Source organism: Bos indicus x Bos taurus, chromosome 4 (assembly GCF_003369695.1).
Source record: "Bos indicus x Bos taurus breed Angus x Brahman F1 hybrid chromosome 4, Bos_hybrid_MaternalHap_v2.0, whole genome shotgun sequence".
Lineage (NCBI taxonomy): Eukaryota > Metazoa > Chordata > Mammalia > Artiodactyla > Bovidae > Bos > Bos indicus x Bos taurus.
Genome location: NC_040079.1, coordinates 512623 through 535207, shown reverse-complemented (window position 1 = coordinate 535207; position 22585 = coordinate 512623). Strand labels below are relative to the sequence as shown.

The 22585-nt window shown below is 47.2% G+C and overlaps 1 protein-coding gene across 1 annotated transcript in view; it reads right to left on the bottom strand.

Moving 5' to 3' along the window:
- NCAPG2 (non-SMC condensin II complex subunit G2) overlaps positions 1-22585 on the bottom strand; it is a 72512-nt gene that overhangs the window by 26487 nt on the left and 23440 nt on the right. The window contains exons 12-15 of the mRNA XM_027538453.1: positions 10602-10781; positions 8800-8952; positions 4983-5205; positions 4555-4658 (exon numbers count right to left, since the gene is read on the bottom strand). Coding sequence (XP_027394254.1) covers positions 4555-4658; positions 4983-5205; positions 8800-8952; positions 10602-10781 — 660 coding nt within the window. The remainder of the gene's footprint in view (positions 1-4554; positions 4659-4982; positions 5206-8799; positions 8953-10601; positions 10782-22585) is intronic.

The window sequence follows — 22585 nt, the reverse complement described above, 5'->3', positions numbered from 1 at the left end:
AGCAATGGGAAAAAGTAAAAGAATAAACTCAGAAACTTTTGCTTTTAGCCATTGTATGTTCTTAGAATGACAACATCCAGATACCAATTTGTATTTCTTTTCTACTACCAGTTATAATCAGTTCAGTTCAGTTCAGTCGCTCAGTGGGGTCCAACTCTTTGCAACCCCATGGACTGCAGCGTGCCAGGCCTCCCTGTCCATCACCAACTCCCGAAGCTTGCTCAAACTCATAGCCATCGAGTCCAACCATCCAACCATCTCATCCTCTGTTGTCCCCTTCTCCTCCTGCCTTCAATCTTTCCCAGCATCAGGGTCTTTTCCAATGAGTCAGTTCTTCACATTAAGTGGTCAAAGGATTGGAGTTTCATCTTCAGCATCAGTCGTTCCAATGAATATTCAGGACTGATTTCCTTTAGGAGGGACTAGCTGGATCTCCTTACTCTCCAAGGGACTCTCAAAAGTTTTCTCCAACACCACAGTTCAAAAGCATTAGTTTTTCAGCACTTTATGGTATCTCAGCTTTCTTTATGGTCCAACTCTCACATCCATACATGACGACTGGAAAAACCATAGACAGCTTTAACTTAGATGGACCTTTGCTGGCAAAGTAATGTTTCTGCTTTTTAATATGATGTCTAGGTTGGTCTGACTCATTGGAAAAGACTCTGATGCTGGGAGGGATTGGGGGCAGGAGGAAAAGGGGACGACAGAGGATGAGATGGCTGGGTGGCATCACCAACTTGATGGACATGAGTTTGAGTGAACTCCAGGAGTTGGTGATGGACAGGGGAGGCCTGGCGTGCTGCCAATTCACGGGGTCGCAAAGAATCGGACACGACTGAGCGACTGAACTGAACTGAACTGAACTAGGTTGGTCATAGCTTTGCTTCCAAGAGCAAGCACCTTTTAATTTCATGACTGCAGTCACCATCTGCAGTGATTTTGGAGCCCAAGAAAATAAAGTCTGCCACTGTTTCCATTGTTTCACCATCTATTTGCCATGAAGTGATGGGACTGGACGCCATGATCTTAGTTTTCTGAATGTTGAGTTTTAAGCCAGCTTTTCACTCTCCTCTTTCACTTTCATCAAGAGGCTCTTTAGTTCTCCTTCGCTTTCTGCCATAGGGTGGTGTTATCTGTGTATTTGAGGTTATTGATATTTCTCTCAGCAACCTTGATTCCAGCTTGTGCTTCATCCAGCCCAGCATTTCACATGATATACTCTGTATATTAGTTAAATAAGCAGGGTGACAATATACAGCCTTGATGTACTCCTTTTCCCAATTTGGAAGCAGTCTGTTGTTTCGTGTTCGGTTCTAACTCTGCTTCTTGACCTGGATACAGATTTCTCAGGAGGCAGGTCAGGTGGTCTGGTATTCCCATCTCTTTAAAAATTTTCCACAGTTTGCTGTGATCCACAGAGTCAAAAGCTTTGGTGTAGTCAATAAAGCAGAAGTAGCTGTTTTTCTTGAACTCTCTTGCTTTTTCTATGACCCAACAATGTTGGTAATTTGATCTCTGGTTCCTCTGACTTTTCTAAATCCACCTTGAACATCTGGAAGTTCATGTACTGGTGAAGCCTCGCCTGGAGAATTTTGAGCATTACTTTGCTAGCGTGTGAGATGACTACAACTGTACGGTACTTTGAACATCCTTTGGCATTGCCTTTCTTTGGGATTGGAACGAAAACTGACCTTATCCAGCCCTGTGGCCACTGCTGAGTTTTTCAAATTTGCTGGCATACTGAGTGCAGCACTTTCACAGCATCATATTTTATGAACTGAAATAGCTCAACTGGAATTCCATCACCTCCAGTAGTTTTGTTCGAAGTGATGCTTCCTAAGGCCCACTTCCATTTCCAACATCCTATCTTTATGAAGCAGGGTTTTCCACAGTGACAGCAACCAAAATGGGATTATGGAGTAGACTGGACATTTTCAATCTAGTGTACAATTGCACTCCTCTCACACACTAGCAAAGTAATGCTCAAAACTTTCCAAGTGAGGCTTCAACAGTGCATGAACCAAGAAGGATGGCCCTCCTCAGTCTCTTTCAGAACCTCTGCTTATGTCTGAAACATGTCAAGAATCCCAGTGCTCACTCAGCCCTCACAGTTCATTTGCCTTTGAATACAGCTACTTTACCTTCCGACTGGAGCAAGCTGTCATCCTACCTGAAGCAACCGATTGAGTTCATGGAGCAGGCTGACTACGTCACACAAGGAAGCAAGTTTTGCAACCCATTCTGTGTCACTAAAATGTGCTGCCAGCCATGACTATTTTTCTAAAAGAAATCTCTGGAGCAGCTCTTGTAACTCAAAAACCCTAGCCAGCAATCTACCTTTCGAAAGCCATCTCACTTCTGTGTGTAAGAGAAGACATGTGCGCTCGGCATCCATTTCCTCACAAAGTTGTGCAGACAGCTGTGCGTTCAAGGCATGGACTTAAATGTGGCTGGTAACTTTAATCACGCCCTGCAACGTGAAGCTCAGGTGCCACTTCTCAGCTGGCCAGCATTTCCCCACGAATGACACCGTGCACAGACACACTCAGAAGCGACCTCTCTGACCCGAGCAGTGAAACCAGAAGCCGCCCAGTCTTGGCAGCTGCTCCATCCGTGTACACGGCAACACGGTATATGCCGACACAAAATGCCCAGTTCAGTCTCCCTGGCACGCAGTCATGCAGACTTGAACAGTTCTGCAGCTGTGGTGCTGGCTGGCAACAGAAGTGCACACCGCCTCGTGCACATCCTCCTGAAAACATTACCACCAGGCACTGCTGCCTCACTAACATCAGCAGGCTCATCAAGCCAGACTGCATCCACGGTGATTCAATCCTGTCCAACAGCTGTGCCTCACTATCCTCTGTTTCATCAATTCATCTAGTTACGGTGCTAGCCAAAAGAGGACCACGTGCCACCTTTTGAACTACAGGGTCTCCTAAAAGTTCACAACAAACGTCCTCAGCAGCAGGCAAGACCAACTCGTCCCCAACAGTAAACGGCACCTTCGGTTTAGCAGTGCAGTTAGCCAGGAGGAATGACACTCTCGGTGCAGACGCAGTTGATCAAGTGGTGGCCCTTCAGTACTTGCTCTGTTCTTCACGTGCATGTTTTTTCCTTTTGAAAAACTACACTGGCTTGTCTTTTAACGCAGGGTGCTTGGTCTCCACGTGGTGAAGCAGTTTTGATGGTTTCCTGGCTTCACTGGATAGCTGGTTGCCACATACTTTACAAAGCAGGCTTGGAGAATGTGAATCACCTGTTGCTGTGAACTCATAATTTAAGTAGGACTCGGTGTGTTCTTTTCAATGCACACTTCTTTTTGTCGGCAGTGTTAGAGTCTTCTGCTCTCTCACCATGGCGTCTCCCCCATTTTCACAGCAGCTCAGTGACATTTTGCCTTGTGATCATTTTGGCTAGGGTAAGCTTATGGGCTTACCAAAACTGGGCACAATAAGAAAGAGGCACGGACAGAAGTGGTAAATAAAACAATGAGCAGGCCACGCATGGACTAAAATACGTGTGGGATTTTGACTTAAAGCCTGCTACCAGATGCAGCTTAACTGTCACTTGCCACTCACTTGATAGGGTTTTGATATGGGGCTGCAAGCAGTTGCTCACTGCGGCCCTTGTGCAGTCAAACCCCTCACCTATTGACGCTCTGTATTTGCAGCTGTCCCCCAGCGTTAGCATCACTGCCTCAGCTCCAGCTCATCAGGCGTTAAGAGTCTCATGAGGGGTGAGCAATCTGGAGCCCTCACAGGCACAGTTCACCATAGGGCTCACACTCCGAAGAGTCTAGTGCCACTGATGAGCAGCAGGAGTGGGCGCCCAGGTGGTACTGCCAGCGATGGGGAGCATCTGTGAACGCCCGCTGTGCAGCCTGGCTCCTTACACGCCACAGACAGGCCAGTCTGGCCTGGGGACCCTGCTTTAGAGGCACATAAGCATGACAGTTTGTTTATAAGCTTAGGATCCTGTTTGTAAGTAACAAGCATCTAAGTCTTAAATGCTCCTTTTTTAATGATATAATTGATCACTTCAGATTCTGAATAAGTATCGGCTACATAGTCTCCTCGATAAATTATTTTAAACTATTCTCAATGAAGCTTGTATCCTGAAATTCAACCCGATGATGTTTCTAGTAGGATCTTAGAGCAGGAGCAGTGAACAAATCCTTAGGGCCCCACCACCATCTAGCTGTAAAACACGGTGATCAACAGGCCCATCCAGGTGTGCCACCCCCATCTCATTAAAACACAGACGCTTAAGGTAAAGAAAACTGGGGAAAGGGTGTCACCAATAATAATTCCTTTGTATTAGATCCTACTCAGACTCCACAGTGAACTACAAAGAATACACAGGAAGTTGCTCCAAAAAATTACTTATGATTCTCCAAAATAATTAGTTGGTGTATCAGAACTAAAGGAATAAATGAAAAATAAAAGACTGCCAAGGTAACAGCTCGTGGAAGCAGCGCCTCTGCCTTGCCACCCCGCCCTCTCTAAGCACTGCCCGCCCGGCCCCACCCTCAGCAGGTGCCGGACTCACGCTCGCATTCTCCTTCCCTGGCTCCTCCGCGTCCTCCCTGCAGGCGCTCAGGGCCCTCCGGATGCAGGCGTTCAGGCAATGGCGGATCACGTGGATCAGCTTTGCTAAAGCGTGTAAGACAATCAAACGTGTTTCTTTAACAAAATTTTCTAACAGTGAAATTATAACCCCAAATAATTAAAGCGTTATGTTAAGGGACCTCATTAAAACTGCACTGGTGTGTGTACACTGCCTGTAGTCGTGTCCCAAGCTGTGCTGTGCACGAGGCGAACACGGGGCTGGCGGGGAGCGGGACGAGGCGCTGGGGTGAAGGGCCGGGCCTGGGGGTGTGGGAGCACGGGGCCGTGGGGTGCAGGGGCCTGGGGGCATAGGGGCAGGGGGTGCAGGGTGTGGGGGCGCAGCGCGGGCGGGCCCAGGGCCGCGCGTACCTATGTTGGTGCATGCCGTGTGCTCGTGCGCGTGCTGGTAGAACCTGCGCGCGGCCGCGTGGTTCATCTGCAGCAGCGCCACGCAGCGCTCGCACCACACGGCCTCCGGCTGGTTCACCGGCAGGAAGGAGTTGAAGATGAGCCCCACCAGGCGCCGGCACACCGGCCGCGAGTCTGACTCCAGACGGGCCAGAATGTGCTCCATGGGGCATATTTTCCAAAACTGTGAAGGTGGCACATGTGCAAAAGAAAACCATGAGAACATTTTAAGCAAAATTTCAAGATCACAATCAAAAAGGAGCTAATTTTTATATTCAAGAAAACTCATTTCAAATGACTCCACCAGGACGTGGGACTCTTCTGCAGAGAAATCAAGCCCATATTTGAAGGAGACTGACACGCATGGCAGCTAAGCAGGAGGCTGCCGGTGTTAATTACAATCCATCAGGGCAGCAAGTGGACTCCCAAATGAGTTATGATTATCAGCCTAATAATTTTAAAGTTTCCTGAAACAACACAACTTTCGGGCCATTAACGTGAAAAGTGGATTTAAACATGTGCAACAGGTTTGGCACAGAAAGCTAAAGCGAGCACCTGGTCTCCCGCCTCAGACACAGGCCTCCCTGGTGGGCACCCCTCCTGCCATCTCCTGAGTGCTGACTGGGTGGCCACGTGCCTCCTCTGCCACCCCCAGCTGCCACACACACGTGCACATAGAACTGCCTGCTGCCCTCAGCTCAGAAACGTCCAAGTTGTCCACCAACCACCCATAGAAAAGGGCCAAACTCCTCGACAAGCAGTTTAAAACAACGGGAACCACCACAGAATAACAGACATTAAGACAGACTTCGATGGGAAGTGGTCATGGGGGGTCAGAGCCTGTCATCTGTGTAACGGGAGCAGCACAGCGACACAGACGTTTCTCAAGGACCTGACTCCCACAACAGTCCCCTTTCCAGGACTTTCGGTGGATCCTTCTCATCAGCATGTATCTTCAGGTTGTTTCCAAGCCATAAACACAAAGGCCCCTCCCGGGGACCAGCTTCCGTGAGCTGCCTGCCCAGTGCCTTCCACACTCCCACAACACCTCAGTGCGCCCTGCAGGTCCGAGGACCCTGCACTTTCAGACGCACACACTCCCCTGGCGGGAACGTCTGAGCATCAGCCCTACACCACTGCCCACACGCCCCTGGGACACTTCCATAGACACGCCTGGTATTTCTGAAAGTTACTGCAGGAAAGACAGGACCCGCCCGACAGCCATACCATCAGCAGACTGTCAACCCAGAGCAGCTGGCACAGCACCAGATGTAAAGAGGGAAGCCAGGTGCTCGGGAGAGCAGGGCCCTTCAGCCTCAAGACCCCAGAGTTCATCCAAAGTTGCTGAAACCAACCAAGATACCCAGGAAACCCTGACCAAGGGACAGCACCAAAAAGAGAGGGTCTTCACACTGAAAGGGTTGGTTCCTGAGCACTCATGGAGACCAGACCACCTTGAATGGAAAGAAGTGATTGGCACCAACACCGAATGCCAAGGCTCCAGAGGTGGGCGATGCAGTGAACATTTCCTGCAAGTCTGCCTTTCCAGAAAAGCCCCACATTAACCTATTTTTCTTTTATTTACTTTTCCTGAAATAAAACAGAACAATTTGGATTAATTCAGGGTTCTTCACTTACCTGAAGTTTTATTTTTATCCAAACATATTACCCACAGGTGACATTAACAGCAGACAAGACCATAAACAAAACTGCTAACCGGTGTTTCATTTCTAAAGTTAAAAATAATTGCATATTAAGAAATCCCAAATTGGTTTTTTAATAAAGATATCTCAATATTAGTATACTGTTAAAAAAAAAATATTACTATACTGTTGATTTGGCCTAAATCTCAGCTATACAGTATAAAAACTACAGAATTTCAAAACAAACAGTAAACAACTTGCAATCACCAGCACTGAGGATGGAAAGCATAAACAGAAGCTTAATTAACCAAGCGCTGACGGCCCCGGGCCTCAGGACCTGACTGTATAATCAGCGCGGATTATCCACCACCTTTCAGTGTCTGTGCCCAGAGCCTCTGCCTGGCCCTCCGGGGCAGCCCCTCCAGAGCTCACCGGGACTTGAGGGCAGGACGCCCCCCACTGTGCACAGAGGCCAGGACGGCACGCTGACAGCAGGGCCCTGCCCGTGCCACCCATGCGCGCGCGCTCCAACCTAGGGGCGAGCGACACCCACCCGCTCCTCCTAGCTGCCTCTCCACCGGCCTGTCCATCTGTGATCTTGATTTTCAGAGAACTGGCTTGTGTGCCCGTAACAAAACCTTCCGAGATCTTATAGCTAAATCACTCTCCACCTTGCTTGGGCAAGCTAAGCATTAAGATAGAAGAAGTGTCTCACTAAACGTTTCGCTTCCTCCTCTGCTCCTCCTCCTCCTCCTCCTCCAGATCCCAGACTCTCTGGTCACAGACATTGTCCAGGTCTTATCTGGCCCCTCCCCTGCTCTCCTGGGGAGACCCACAGGTCTCAGGACATCTGGTCTCTCTGCCGTCTCACCAGCCGTCCCCAGTGGTCCTTTGCAAACGGATGTGCACTTCAAACAAAACTACACAACTCCCGCTTCAGACTCATAACCACACTTTCAACAGGCCGTTACAACAATCCAGTCAACGCTGCAGCCAGTCTTTCTGTTGAACTGACAAGCTGATCCTAGACTCCATACAGAAATACAAAGGCCCAGACCACCAGGAACTCTGAAGGAAGAGCTGGAGGGCACACACACCAGGGCGTCCGCAGAGCTGCAGGGAGCTCGGGCTGTGGCCTGGCCAAGGATGGACAGGCACAGTCCGGAAGCAGACCACACACCAAGGCAGTGAGACCACGGAAGCCACGTAAAATATCCCTTTCTCATTAAAAAAATCCAGTTCAAAATTTGAAAAGCATAAACCAATGTGCATGCTCAGGAGGGGCAAGTCTTCCCCGCAGCCCGTCTCCAGACCTCTAGTACCCGCCCCGGCCACAGAAACTGCTGTCCACTTTCTGTTTGCCTCCAGGGATGTGCGAGGCGGCTCTGAGCGAACACACAGCTGTGTCCCCGTTCTCAGAGCTGGCGGCGCCCCACAGCCCACCTGCATTCCCTCTGTCTAACTTAGTGGTCTTTCCACGCAAGTGCGCCCCTCCCCATGGCCACGTGGCAGCATTTCACGGCATGAACACACGCCAGGGCTGGGCACTGATTCCACACGGACAACAGTGTCAGCTTGTTCCCAAACCCTGAGCCTCGACAGAAGACCACTCTAAAGTAAACTTCAGAGGACTCTTGTGTAGGGAAACAAAACCCTGTTACCAATAATAATGCAGTTAGCAACCTCGTAAGTGACATTGGTGGCCAAAAGCTGAACAGAATTAGACTTAACACTCATGTCAGTGGTTTACACCAAAATGCACACAAATCAACCAACACCTCCTTGCTTCCTTCTGTAAGATGTTGGAGGATGAGGATCTTATATTCCATATGTTCAAGTAATATTTTAAGTGCTTACTGTGTGCCAAGCATTTAAATATTGCAACAACAACTTTCAGGTATATGGTAAAACTATAATTTAGGGTGGGACTGCTTACATTAGTGTCTTTAAACAGAAAGCACACGCTGACGAAACAATTACACTTTATGACACAACCGGTGAGGACGCAGGCCTCAGGCAGTTCACAGTGTGGTCACAGAAGCTCGTGGGGCTAGAACTGCTTTGTCCTTTTGTTGATGAAAATAAATAAACTTATTTATTTCACGTACTAAATAAGAAACCTCTAGTCACCTTACCTTAGCAGCCCTCACAGCCTTAACTTTCAGCAGCATATCAACAAAAGCCACCCTCACTTTCTCCGAATTGTCATGGAGACAGTATTTTAATGCTGGCAAAAGCTGTTCTAATAACGGGTGGCTTAATTTATTATCCAAAATTATCGGCAGACACTACGAGAAACAAGAAAGACAAACAGTTCAAAATTGGAACATAAACAAGGAAAAGTTCAGGTAAGAAAAATTCAGTTCTATCTTTATTAAAATCATCAGTAAAATAAATATACCCACAGAAAATAATACTTTTGCCAACACAATTTCATAGAAAAGCAGTCACTGAATGCATTAATCTGGTTTCAGTGCTTGATAGTCAGTGCATCCACTGCTTCATTCAACCAAGACTGAAGCAGTTATGAAATAATCTTAAGAGCTTTCCGAGCTAAACGTTAAAGGGTTTTACTGGAATTGAAAGAAACAGGAGGCTCTGGTGGGGAGGTCCCAAAGCCAGAGTCCGAGTCCTTCCAGTCCTCCTCACAGCCTACTGCGCCCCTGTATGTCCTGACTCGATCCTGCATGGAAACAGGGGCACAGCACCCCCCACGTCTCAGACCCATGCGCCCCCACGGCCGTCCCCGCACCTAGGTGGGCATCGGACAGAGCGGCCTGGGCTCAGACCAGACACGCAAGTCTGGAGAGCTGACGCGCTGCACCACGCTCTCTTTCCAGTTATTAGGAAAAAGATACGTATTTTTAAGAGACCTTATTTTTTATTTATTTTTTTGGCTGTTCGCACAGCGTGTGGGATCTTACTTCCCGGACCCGGGATGAAACCCGCACCCCCTGCAGTGAAAGCACCAAGTCTTAAGCACAGGACCTACCAAAGTGAAAGTGAAGTCACTCAGTCATGTCCAACTCTGTGCGACCCCATGGACTGTAGCCTGCCAGGCTCCTCTGTCCATGGGATTTTCCAGGCAAGAGTACTGGAGTGGGTTGCTATTTCCTTCTCCAGGAGAACCTACCAAGGACATCGCTAAAAGACTATGTATTTTAAACATCACACTGAAATGATTACAGATGAGCTTATAAATGTCCTGGATTTGCTTCAAAGTAACTGTGTGTGAGAGATGAGAGAAGTAGCTATAACGCAACAAGTGTGGATGTGTCCTGGGAACTGCTGAAATGGGTGATGGACAAGGGATGTTCCTGTCGGTTCTTGTGCAAAGTACATACAGTACACAAAAAAGTTCATTCTGATATATAATAACAGTAAAAAATTTTAAATACATGCAGGTCCTGTTCTAAAACACTATGCCCCCTCCACTAACATACATGACAAACTAGTATTTCAAGTAGACTTTTTCTATTTTGGGTAACACTTTTATTCTGTTTTCTTCACAAGTGACTTTGGATATTCAACAAAAATGTGAATAATGCTATACTTATGGAGTAGGGCTGGGGTGATTTTTAAATTTTTCTTTCTCTATGCTGCTGCTGCTGAGCTGCTTCAGTCGTGTTCGACTCTGTGCGACCCCATAGATGGCAGCCCACTAGGCTCCTCTGTCCCTGGGATTCTCCAGGCAAGAACACTGGAGTGGGTGGCCATTTCCTTCTCCAATGCATGAAACTGAAAAGTGAAAATGAAGTCGCTCAGTCGTGCCCGACTCTTATCGACCCCATGGACTGCAGCCTAACAGGCTCCTCCGCCCATGGGATTTTCCAGGCAAGCGTACTGGAGTGAGGTGCCATTGTCTTCTCCTTCTTTCTCTATAATTTAGAACTATTCTACAATAAACAGGTATTCCTTTTATAATTTAAAAGCTTACCTTAAAGACCGAACAGCGCACATCAGCGGAGCTCAAATCAAATGCTAGCTCCTCGGTTACCTTCTTGAGGAGGTCAATAAGAATGGTCGGAGGCATCATCTCCCAGTACTTGGAGGTTATTTTACAAACACCGAGGATCCCTGCAGAACGGACCATCGGGTAAGGATCTTCTAAAAGGCTCTATAAGTACAAAAGAGAACAAGGCTGAATTATCTTAAATTAGTTCACTTTTTTCCACATTGGCTTTACTCTTGGGCACAACGGCAGTCACAACCCAATAGCCATTTCAAGTCCACAAATAAGCAAACCCGGGGACCTGGAGTCACACGTCATTCCTGCACAGTCACACACGCAGACCCAGGGACCTCCAGTCACGTGTCGTTCCCGCACAGTCACAGTCACACACGCAGACCCGGGGACCTCCAGTCACGTGTCGTTCCCGCACAGTCACACGTGCAGACCTGGTGACCTCCAGTCACGTGTCGTTCCCCACAGTCACACATGCAGACCCAGTGACCTCCAGTCACATGTCGTTCCCACACAGTCAGACACACAGACTCGGGGACCTCCAGTCAAATGTCGTTCCCACACAGTCACACACACACACCTGGGGACCTCCAGTCACATGTGCTTCCTGTAGTCGAGTGTTTACAGGAAACCATCTAAACAGGAGTACATCAAGGCTATATATTGTCACCCTGCTTATTTAACTTATATGCAGAGTACATCATGAGAAACGCTGGGCTGGATGAAGCATAAGCTGGAATCAGGATTGGCAGGAGAAATATCAATAAACTCAGATATATAAATGACACAACCATTATGGCCGAAAGTGAAAAGGAACAAAAGAGCCTCTTGATGAAGGTGAAAGTGAAACAGGAGAGTGAAAAAGCTGGCTCAAAACTCAACATCCAAAAACTAAGATCATGGTATCTGGTCCCATCACTTCACAGCGAATAGATGGGGAAACAATGGAAACAGTGACAGACTTTATTTTCTTGGGCTCCAAAATCATGGCAGATGGTGACTGCAGCCATGAAATTAAAAGATGCTTGCTCCTTGGAAGAAAAGCTATGACAAACCTAGACAGCATATTAAAAAGCAGAGACATTACTTTACCAACAAGGTTCCATCTAGTCAAAGCTATAGTTTTTCAAGTAGTCATGTATGGATGTGAGAGTTGGACCATAAAAAAAGCTGAGCACCAAAGAATTGATGCTTTTGAACTGTGGTGTCGGAGGAGACTCTTGAGAGTCCCTTGGACTGCAAGGAGATCCAACCAGTCCATCCTAAAGGAAATCAGTCCTGAATATTCATTGGAAGGACTGATGCTGAAGCTGAAGCTCCAATACTGTGGCCACCTGATGCAAAGAACTGATTCACTGGAAAAGACCCTGATGCTGGGAAAGATTGAAGGCAGGAGGAGAAGGGGACAACAGAGGATGAGGTGGTTGGACAGCATCACCAACTTGATGGACGTGAGTTTGAGCAAGGGCCAGGATTTGGTGATGGACTGGGAAGCCTGGCGTGCTGCAGTCCATGGGGTGGCAGACAGTCGGACACAACCGAGTGACTGAACTGAACTGATCTAGACACTCATGGTTCCTTGCCTGCCAACCCTGCCTGTGACTGCTGACTGCAGGGTCTCCAACACCACCCTGCCACACAGAGGGACACACAGGGACTTTGGTTATTCCTTGAAACGGAGTGTTAGCCACGCTCATGAACTTCCAAAACGCCATAACACACTAAGCCCAGGATACAGCGAGCCCGCTGTGATCAACTGTCCAAGCAGTGGGCCAAGGGGCGGCCGACAACACAGGTGGGGACAGGAGGTTACACACCCCTGATCCACATACATGGATCTCCCTGAGCACCTAACAGAGGAGACGTGACCCTAACCTACTGCATGTTTAACCAACTTACAGGAAATTTAAAGGGCAGAGGAACATACGAATGACAAGTAGGACAGGTTCTATGGGAAACGAGAAAATCACTGTGCTTCCTCAACAACAGAAGCCAGCATAAAAGAAGAAAAACAAAGAGAGAGGGAGACGGTGTGCCTGCTGGAGCAGGAGCTGGTTGCCCAAGAGATGAACACACAACGTAGGTCTCGCCCGGACACAGATTCAAACAAAACTGGAAAAAAAGGATCACTGAAACGTCACTGAAGAACAATGACTGAATATTTGATCAAATCAAAGAATCACGATTCATCTTACTTGAGTTGTGCCAATGGTAGGATTATGTTTAAAAAAGAGGGACCCTGTCTTTTAAGGACACCTACTGAAGTAAAGGGGCTTCCCAAGTAGCTCAGATGGTAAAGAATGTGCCTGCAGTGTAGGAGGCCTGGGTTCAATCCCTGAGTTAGGAAGATCCCCTGGAGAAGGGAATGGCTACCCACTCCAGTATTCTTGCCTGGAGAGTCCCATGGACAGAGGAGACTAGTGGGCTACAGTCCATGGGGTCGAGAGAGCTAATCTTAGGTAGGCTGATAAGGAATCCGGGGCCCTCAAGGAGGAAGGGGTCCAGGGCCCTCCAGGAGGAGAAAGGGGTCTGGGGCTCTCAAGGAGGAGAAAAGGACAAACTTTTGTCTTTGTGCTTTGTCTCTGTCACGTAAGACTGCTGCTGCTAAGTCGCTTCAGTCGTGTCCGACTCTGTGAGACGCCATAGATGGCAGCCCACCAGACTCCCCCATCCCTGGGATTCTCCAGGCAAGAACACTGGAGTGGGTTGCCATTTCCTTCTCCAATGCATGAAAGTGAAAAGTGAAAGTGAAGTTGCTCAGTCGAGTCCAACTTAGCAACCCCATGGACTGCAGCCTACCAGGCTCCTCTGTCCATGGGATTTGCCAGGCAAGAGTACTGGAGTGGGTTGCCATCACCTTCTCCTAAGAGAAGACTAAAACTAACATCTCACTTTCTTTAGGACCAGAGCTAATGATCACACAACAAAACAATTCATCTTAAGCTCTGTACTAAGGATTCAGTCAGTTCAGTCGTTCAGTTGTGTCTGACTCTTTGTGATCCCATGGACTGCAGCATACCAGGCTTCCCTGTCCTTCACTGTCTCCCAGAGCTTGCTCAAATTCATGTACATTGAGTCGGTGATGCCACCCAACCATCTCATCCTGTGTCGTCCCCTTCTCCTTCTGCCTTCAGTCTTTCCCAGCATCAGGGTCTTTTCCAATCAGTCAGTTCTTCACATCAGGTGGCCAAAGTATTGGAGTTTCAGCTTCAGCATCAGTCCTTCCAGTGAATATTCAGGACTGATCTCCTTTTGGATGGACTGCTTGGATCTCCTTGCAGTTCAAGGGACTCTCAAGAGTCTTCTCTAACACCACAGTTCAGAAGCATCAATTCTTCGGCACTCAGCTTTCTTATAGTCCAACTCTCACATCCATACATGACCACTGGAAAAAACATAGTTCTGACTAGACAGACTTTTGTTGGCAAAGTAATGTCTCTGCATACGCTGTCTAGGTTGGTCATAGCTTTTCTTCCAAGGAGCAAGTGTCTTTTACTTTCATATCTGCAGTGATTTTGGAGCCCAAGAAAATAAAGTCTGCCACTGTTTCCATTGTTTCCCCATCTATTTGCCATCAAGTGATGGGACCTTATACACTAAGGATTATATAACAACAATGTATCTTGCTTGAGGACATGCTTCTCCTTTTTAACAAAAACCTTCTGAATCTTGTTATCTTAAGACTTGTGGGAGTGGATCTGGTAAGAGCTTTCTATTGTCAATTCTAATCTTGTTCATTTAAGATGTAGCTATGGGAGTGGGTCTGGTTAGAGTATATGCGGCCTCTGTTAGACCAGCACAGGGTCGGGGGCTCTTTGTCCCCTTCTGAGGTTTGTGTCAGAAGCGTTCTCTGCCCTTTTTCACTCTCAATTCTGCTACACAAACACTCTCGAGTGATCAAGTCTGCTCCCTGTTCACAAAGTTAAATCTTTGGAGATCACGAATCGACATCATTCACCAGAAGCTACTACAGTCGCAAACAGTTGGACATTACTGAGCAACAAACACATTCACTGAAGTAATTAAGAGTTGGAATACTTTGTGGCTTAGATCTGCTTAAAATCAGGGAGGAGGAGCCAAGTGGGCCGGGTCAGCACTGCCAGGACTGTCTGAGGGCGCAGGGATCCCCCACACAAGGCCCTCTACTGCTATGTGCGGAACTTTCCAATCCAGAGTTTAAAAGCAAAAATAGTCCTCACTCCATAATTAGACCAGAAGAAGGCTGAACTCAGATGAGTAAGCACTTCCTTCCTGCTCTCCTCCCGGGTGACGAGAGCAGGCGGTGCTGCAAACACGGGGGGGCTCCGCTCCCCCAGAGGGGGGAGTGGGCAGCACTGTGCCCACAGAGCTCAGACCAGCTGAGCCGGGGCCAGGCCTTGGCAGACACTGTCGGGGAGGGCTGGGGCGGGGACTGGCAGCGTGGGAGTGCACAAGCCACTGGGAAGAGCTAAGACAGATGCTGAGGGGCCAGGCACACCCGAGAGCAGGCAGAAGCCCTGCGAGCTGCACAGGCAGAGAGAGCGGAGCACACGCACAGGACACCTCCGTGCCTAACCCAGGGACCGGCCCGCCTGCTGCCCACGCCCAGGCCGCGGGGAGTATGCCGGCGCCCAGCCCACCCACTGACGCAAAGCCATGACCAGTGCAGCAGGCAGGGAAGACGCCCACGGAGGACAGCGCCACACCGCCAGCAAAACCCCGAGCCGGCCGCCGCCTCCAGCCAACACTCTCTGCACAACAGGGATGGAAAGTGAAGACGACAGGTCACTTGAGAAAAACAAAAAGCAAGGAAGAGAGACAAAATAAAAAACAGAAAGGAACAGAAGGAACTCACAAGTTTTATAGCTTTTGTTTTGTATGGATTACTTACAACATTATTCTTCAACGTTAATTCCAGATGATCACCTTATGGCACACAGCCCACATCAGGGACTCGCCAACCACCAGGACAAGGCACTTCACGCGGTTTCCACACAGAGACCCACTGCCCTTCAGGGACCACAGGCACGCACGGGGCCTCCTCTGTCGTCTTCATCAAGCCTCCCTCACCTCCTGGATCCCCCAAACCCCCTACTCAGGCCCTGACCCAGAGGGTCATGAGCTCGCCACCAACCCACAGGCCAGAGAGGCCCATGCCTGTGTCTGTGTGGCCCACAGGACATGAGAATGGTTTTTTTGCTTCCAAGTAGTTGGAAAAAATGAATAATATTCTGAAACATGTAAATATCACATGGAATTCACAGATCCATATCTGTAGGTCAGTTTCACTGGAATAAACCACTGGGCTGCCTTCCTGCCGAGCAGCGGAGGAGTGGCTGGACCACGTGGCCACAGCCTAAAACCACTATTGTCTCGCCCTCCACAGAAACAACTCCTGCTCTTAACCAGCTCTGTTACTAACTTAACCATGACACTGCACTGCTCCCTAAAAGGAGTTAGGAACAAATGGACATTGGAAAGAAGAAAAGAAAAAGATTATTAAGAAAATTTCCTTTGTCTAATATGCAACCAACACACTGAATTTGATGTTATAGCGGAAGAAAAAAAAATCAAAAGATAAAGAAAATCATCCTTAAAATTTCAGAAGCACCTCAATGCTAGAAAACATACAAAATATTTTGGCAGTCCTGGAATAAAATGATTTTGAATACAAAATTTCTACCTGGCTGAACTATAAACTGTCACAGAAAAATAAAGGACATTTTAGGCTTCAGTCAGAGGCACCTGCCTCCCCAAGGACATCCACAGCAAAGCAAGGCCCATGGCAACTCAGCTCTCACAGCTGCTGTACACAACCACCTCCCCAGATGCGCTCACTACACTCCCAAAAGGGATCTGAGGCCGTCACAGCATGCTCTGCTCACACAAAAGCCTCTCCCTATCCATTTTCATCCCAAACAAGATTCCGTTATTGGCAGTTTTAATTTTCAAAGGTCTTTAAAATATCTGTTTTGACAGTGACATCTCATTTCTATAAGACTGTTGACCAAGTTTTGCTACTTGAAAAACATAAACCTGTCTCCACTAAGAAAAAACCGGAGGACTTCCCTGGTAGCTCAGCTGGTAAAGAATCTGCCTGCAATGCAGGAGACCCCAGTTTGATTCCTGGGTCAGGAAGATCCACTGAAGAAGGGATACGCTACCCACTCCAGCATTTGTGGGCTTCCATGAAGCCAGACCTGCCTTCGAGTGTTTGCGTGTTTCTTGCAGAGGCACGGGTCTGCAGTGGTGTGCTGAGGAGTCAGTGTCTCGGACGGCGCAGCGTGTGGCACAAATCCACATGCAGGAGGTCGCCACTAGCCCCACCAGAGCCAGGGGGCGGGCGACCCACAGACCGGAGAACAATGGCATCAAAGAAGTCCTTCACTGCTACAAAAGTCCCAGGGCCGCAACAGACTCCCCACCCTGGGGATCAGGCAAAGGGACGGACAACCCCCAGGGAATCTGACTTCGAGAGCCAGTGGGATTTGATGACAGAACTTCCGCAGGACCGGGGAACAGACTCTTGGAGGGCACAAACAAAGCCCTGTGCACACAAGGACCCAGAGAAAGGAGCGGTGACCCCACAAGAGACGGAGCCACACTTGGCTGTGAGTGTCCAGGAGTCTCCAGCGGAGGCGTGGGTCAACAGTGGCCTGCCATAGGGTCAGTTCAGTTGGGTCACTTAGTCGTGTCTGACTCCTGACTCTTTGCAACCTCATGGACTGCAGCACGCCAGGCTTCCCTGTCCATCACCAACTCCCAGAGCTTGCATTAACTCATGTCCATTGAGCCGGTAATGCCATCCATCTCATCTTCTGTCGTCCCCTTTTCCTCCCGCCTTCGATCTTTCCCAGGATCGGGGTCTTTTCCAATGAGTCAGTTCTGCCCATCAGGTGGCCATAGTTTTAGAGCTTCAGCTCCAGCAACAGTCCTTCCAACAAATATTCAGGACTGGTTTTCTTTAGGACTGGCTGGTTTGATCTCCTTGCAGTTCAAGGGACTCTCAAGAGTCTTTTCCAACACCACAGGGGCACTGAACACAACAGTCCTGGAAGCCCCAGGACATGCTGGCGTAAGTCCTCCTGAAGGAGGTCACCATTAAAATGGCTGTCTGGGGAGGCCTTACAAATAGCTGTGAAAAGAAGAGAAGTGAAAAGCAAAGGAGAAAAGGAAAGAGATAAGCATCTGAATGCAGAGTTCCAAAGAATAGCAAGAAGAGATAAGAAAGCCTTCCTCAGCAATCAATGCAAAGAAATAGAGGAAAACAACAGAATGGGAAAGACTAGAGATCTTGTCAAGAAAATTAGAGATACCGAGGGAACATTTCATGCAAAGATGGGCTCGATAAAGGACAGATATGGTATGGACCTAACAGAAGCAGAAGATATTAAGAAGAGGTGACAAGAATACACAGAAGAACTGTACCAAAAAGATCTTCACGACCAAGATAATCATGATGGTGTGATCACTGACCTAGAGCCAGACATCCTGGAATGTGAAGTCAAGTGGGCCTTAGAAAGCAGCACTACGAACAAAGCTAGTGGAGGGGATGGAATTCCAGTTGAGCTCTTTCAAATCCTGAAAGATGATGCTGTGAAAGTGCTGCACTCAATATGCCAGCAAATTTGGAAAACTCAGCAGTGGCCACAGGACTGGAAAAGGTCAGTTTTCAATCCAATCCCAAAGAAAGGCAATGCCAAAGAATGCTCAAACTACCACACAATTGTACTCATCTCACATGCTAGTAAAGTAATGCTCAAAATTCTCCAAGCCAGGCTTCAGCAATATGTGAACTGTGAACTTCCAGATGTTCAAGCTGGTTTTAGAAAAGGCAGAGGAACCAGAGATCAAATTGCCAACATCCGTTGGATCATGGGAAAAGCAAGAGAGTTTCAGAAAAACATCTATTTCTGCTTTATTGACTATGCCAAAGCTTTTGACTGTGTGGATCACAATAAACTCTGGAAAATTCTGAAAGAGATGAGAATACCAGACCACCTGATCTGCCTCTTGAGAAATCTATATGCAGGTCAGGAAGCAACGGTTAGAACTGGACATGGAACAACAGACTGGTTCCAAATAGGAAAAGGAGTACGTCAAGGCTGTATGTTGTCACCCTGCTTATTTAACTTATATGCAGAGTACATCATGAGAAACGCTGGGCTGGAAGAAGCACAAGCTGGAATCAAGATTGCCGGGAGAAATATCAGTAACCTCAGATATGCAGATGACTCCAGCCTTGTGGCAGAAAGTGAAGAGGAACTAAAAAGTCTCTTGATGAAAGTGAAAGAGGAGAGTGAAAAAGTTGGCTTAAAGTACAACATTCAGAAAATGAAGATCATGGCATCTGGTCCCATCATTTCATGGCAAATAGATGGGGAAACGGTGGACACAGTGTCAGACTTCATTTCTTGGGCCTCCAAAATCACTGCAGGTGGTGACTGCAGCCATGAAATTAAAAGACGCTTACTCCTTGGAACAAAGTTATGACCAACCTAGATAGCATATTCAAAAGCAGAGACACTACTTTGCCAACAAAGGTCCGTCTAGTCGAGGCTATGGTTTTTCCAGTAGTCATGTATGGATGTGAGAGTTGGACTGTGAAGAAAGCTGAGAGTCAAAGAATTGATGCTTTTGAACTGTGGTGTTGGAGAAGACTCTTGAGAGTCCCTTGGGCTGCAAGGAAATCCAACCAGTCCATTCTGAAGGAGATCAGTCCTGGGATTTCTTTGGAAGGAATGCTGCTAAAGCTGAAACTCCAGTAGTTTGGCCACCTCATGCGAAGAGCTGACTCATTGGAAAAGACTGATGCTGGGAGGGATTGGGGGCAGGAGGAGAAGGGGACGACAGAGGATGAGATGGCTGGATGGCATCACTGACTCGATGGACATGAGTCTGAGTGAACTCCGAGAGTTGGTGATGGACAGGGAGGCCTGGCGTGCTGCGATTCATGGGGTCACAAAGAGTCGGACACGACTGAGCGACTGAACTGAACTAACTGACCATTACCCCTACCATATTTTGGCATCAGGACAAACTACAGGGAGGGAACACAGCCCCACCCATCAACTTACTGAGCATGGCCCTCCCATCAGAGTAAGACCCAATTGCCCACAGCCAGTCCCTCCCATCAGGAAGCTTTCACAAGCCTCTTACTCTTATCCATTAAAGGGCAGACAAAACGAAAAACACAATCACAGAAAACTAACCAAACTGATCACATGGACCACAGCCTTGTCTAACTCAATGAAACTATGAGCCATGCCAGGTAGGGCCACCCAAGATGGACAGCTTATGGTGGAGAGTTCTGACAAAACGTGGTCCACTGGAGAAGAGAATGGCATACCACTTCAGCATTCCTGCCTTGAGAACTCCATGAACAGTATGAAAAGGCAAAAAGAGAGAACACTGAAAGATGAACTCCCCAGGTCGGTAGGTGCCCAATATGCTACTGGAGATCAGTGGAGAAATAACTCCAGAAAGAATGAAGGGATGGAGCCAAAGCAAAACCAACACCCAGTTGTGGATGTGACTGGTGATGGAATAAAGTTTGATGCTGTAAAGAGCAATATTGCATAGGAACCTGGAATGTCAGGTCCATGAATCAAGGCAAATTGGAAGTGGTCAAACAAGAGATGGCAAGAGTGAACGTCCACATTCTAGGAATCAGCGAACTGAAATGGACTGGAATGGGTGAATTTAACTCAGATGAGCATTACATCTACTACTGTGGGCAGGAATCCCTTAGAAGAAATGGAGTAGCCATCATGGTCGACAAAAGAGTCCGAAATGCAGTACTTGGGTGCAGACTCAAAATCGACAGAACGATCTCTGTTCATTTCCAAGGCAAAACATTCAATATCACAGTAATCCAAGTCTATCCCAACCACTAATGCTGAAGGAGCTGAAGTTGAATGGTTCTATGAAGACCTACAAGACCTTTTAGAACTAACACCCAAAAAAGATGTCCTTTTCATCACAGGTGACTGGAATGCAAAAGTAGGAAGTCAAGAGATACCTGGAATAACAGGCAAGTTTGGTGTTGGAGTACAAAATGAAGCAGGGCAAAGGCTAACAGAGTTTTGCCAAGAGAATGCACTAGTCATAGCAAACACCCTCTTCCAACAACATAAGAGATGACTCTACACATGGACATCACCAGATAGTCAATACCAAAATCACATTGATTATATTCTTTGCAGCGGAAGATGGAGAACTCTATACAGACAGCAAAAACAAGACCTGGAGCTGCCTGTGGCTCAGATCATGAACTCCTTATTGCAAATTCAGACTTAAATTGAAGAAAGTAGGGAAAAACCACTAGACCATTCAGGTATGACCTAAATCAAATCCCTTATGATTTTACAGTGGAAGTGACAAATAGATTCAAGGGATTCGATCTGATAGAGTGTCTGAAGAACTATGGACAGAGGTTCGCGACATTGTACAAAGGCTGTGATGAAAACCATCCCCAAGAAAAAGAAATGCAAAAAGGCAAAATGGTTATCTGAGGAGGCCTTATAAATAGCTGAGAAAAGAAGAGAAGCAAAAGGTGAAGGAGCAGAGGAAACATATATCCATCTGAATGTAGAGTTCCAGAGTATAGCAAGGAGAGATAAGAAAGCCTTCCTAAGTGAACAATGCAAAGAAATAGAGGAAAACAATAGAATGGGAATGAATAGAGATCTCTTCAAGAAAATTAGAGATACGAAGGGAACACTTAATGCAAAGATGAGCACAATGAAGGACAGAAGATATTAAGAAGATGTTGCAAGAATACACAGAAGAACTCTATAAAAAAAGATCTTCATGACCCAGATAATCACAATGGTATGATCACTCACCTAGAACCAGACATCCTGAAGTGCAAAGTCAAGTGGGCCTTAGGAAGCATCACGACCAACAAAGCATGTGGAGGTGATAGAATTCCAGTTGAGCTATTTCAAATCCTAAAAGATGATGCTGTGAAAGTGCTGCACTCAGTATGCCAGCAAATTTGAAAAACTCAGCAGTGGTCACAGGACTGGAAAATGATATTTTCATTCCAATCCCAAAGAAAGGCAATGCCAAAGAATGCTCAAACTGCCGTACAATTGCACTCCTGTCACACGCTGTAAAGTAATGCTCAAAATTCTCCAAGCCAGGCTTCAACAGTACATGAACCGAGAACTTCCAGATAGATGTTCAAGCTGGATTTAGAAAAGGCAGAGGAACAAGAGACCAAATTGCCAACATATGCTGGATCATAGAAAAGCAAGCAAATTCCAGAAAAACATCTACTTCTGCCTTACTGACGACACTAAAGCCTTTGACTCTGTGGATCAGAACAAACTGTTGAAAATTCTTCAGGAATGGGAATACCAGACCACCTTACCTGCCTCCTGAGAAATCTGTATGCAGGCAAAGAAGCAACAGTTAGAACCAGACATGGAATAACAGACTGGTTCCAAAGTGGGAAAGGAGTACTTCAAGGCTATATATTGTCTCCCTGTTTATTTAATTTACATGCAGAGTATGTCATGTGAAATGCCAGGCTGGTTGAAGCACAAGCTGGAATCTAGATTGCTGGGAGAAATATCAATAACCTCACGTATGCAGATGATACTACCCTATGGCAGAAAGTGAAGAACTAAAGAGTCTCTTGATAAAAGTGAAAGAAGAGAGTGAAAAAGCTGGCTTAAAACTCAACATTCAAGAAATTAAGATCATGGCATTCAATCCCATCACTTAATGGCACATGGATGGGGAACAAGGGAAATAGTGACAGACTTTATTTTCTTGGGCTCCAACATCACTGCAGATGGAGACTGCAGCCAAGAAAGTCAAAAAAAGGTGCTTCCTCCTTGGAAGAAAAGCTATGATCAACCTAGACAGCATATTAAAAAACAGAGACATTACTTTGCTGATAAAGGCCCACGTAGTCAAAGCTATGGTTTTTCCAGTAGTCATGTATGGATGTAAGAGTTGGACCATAA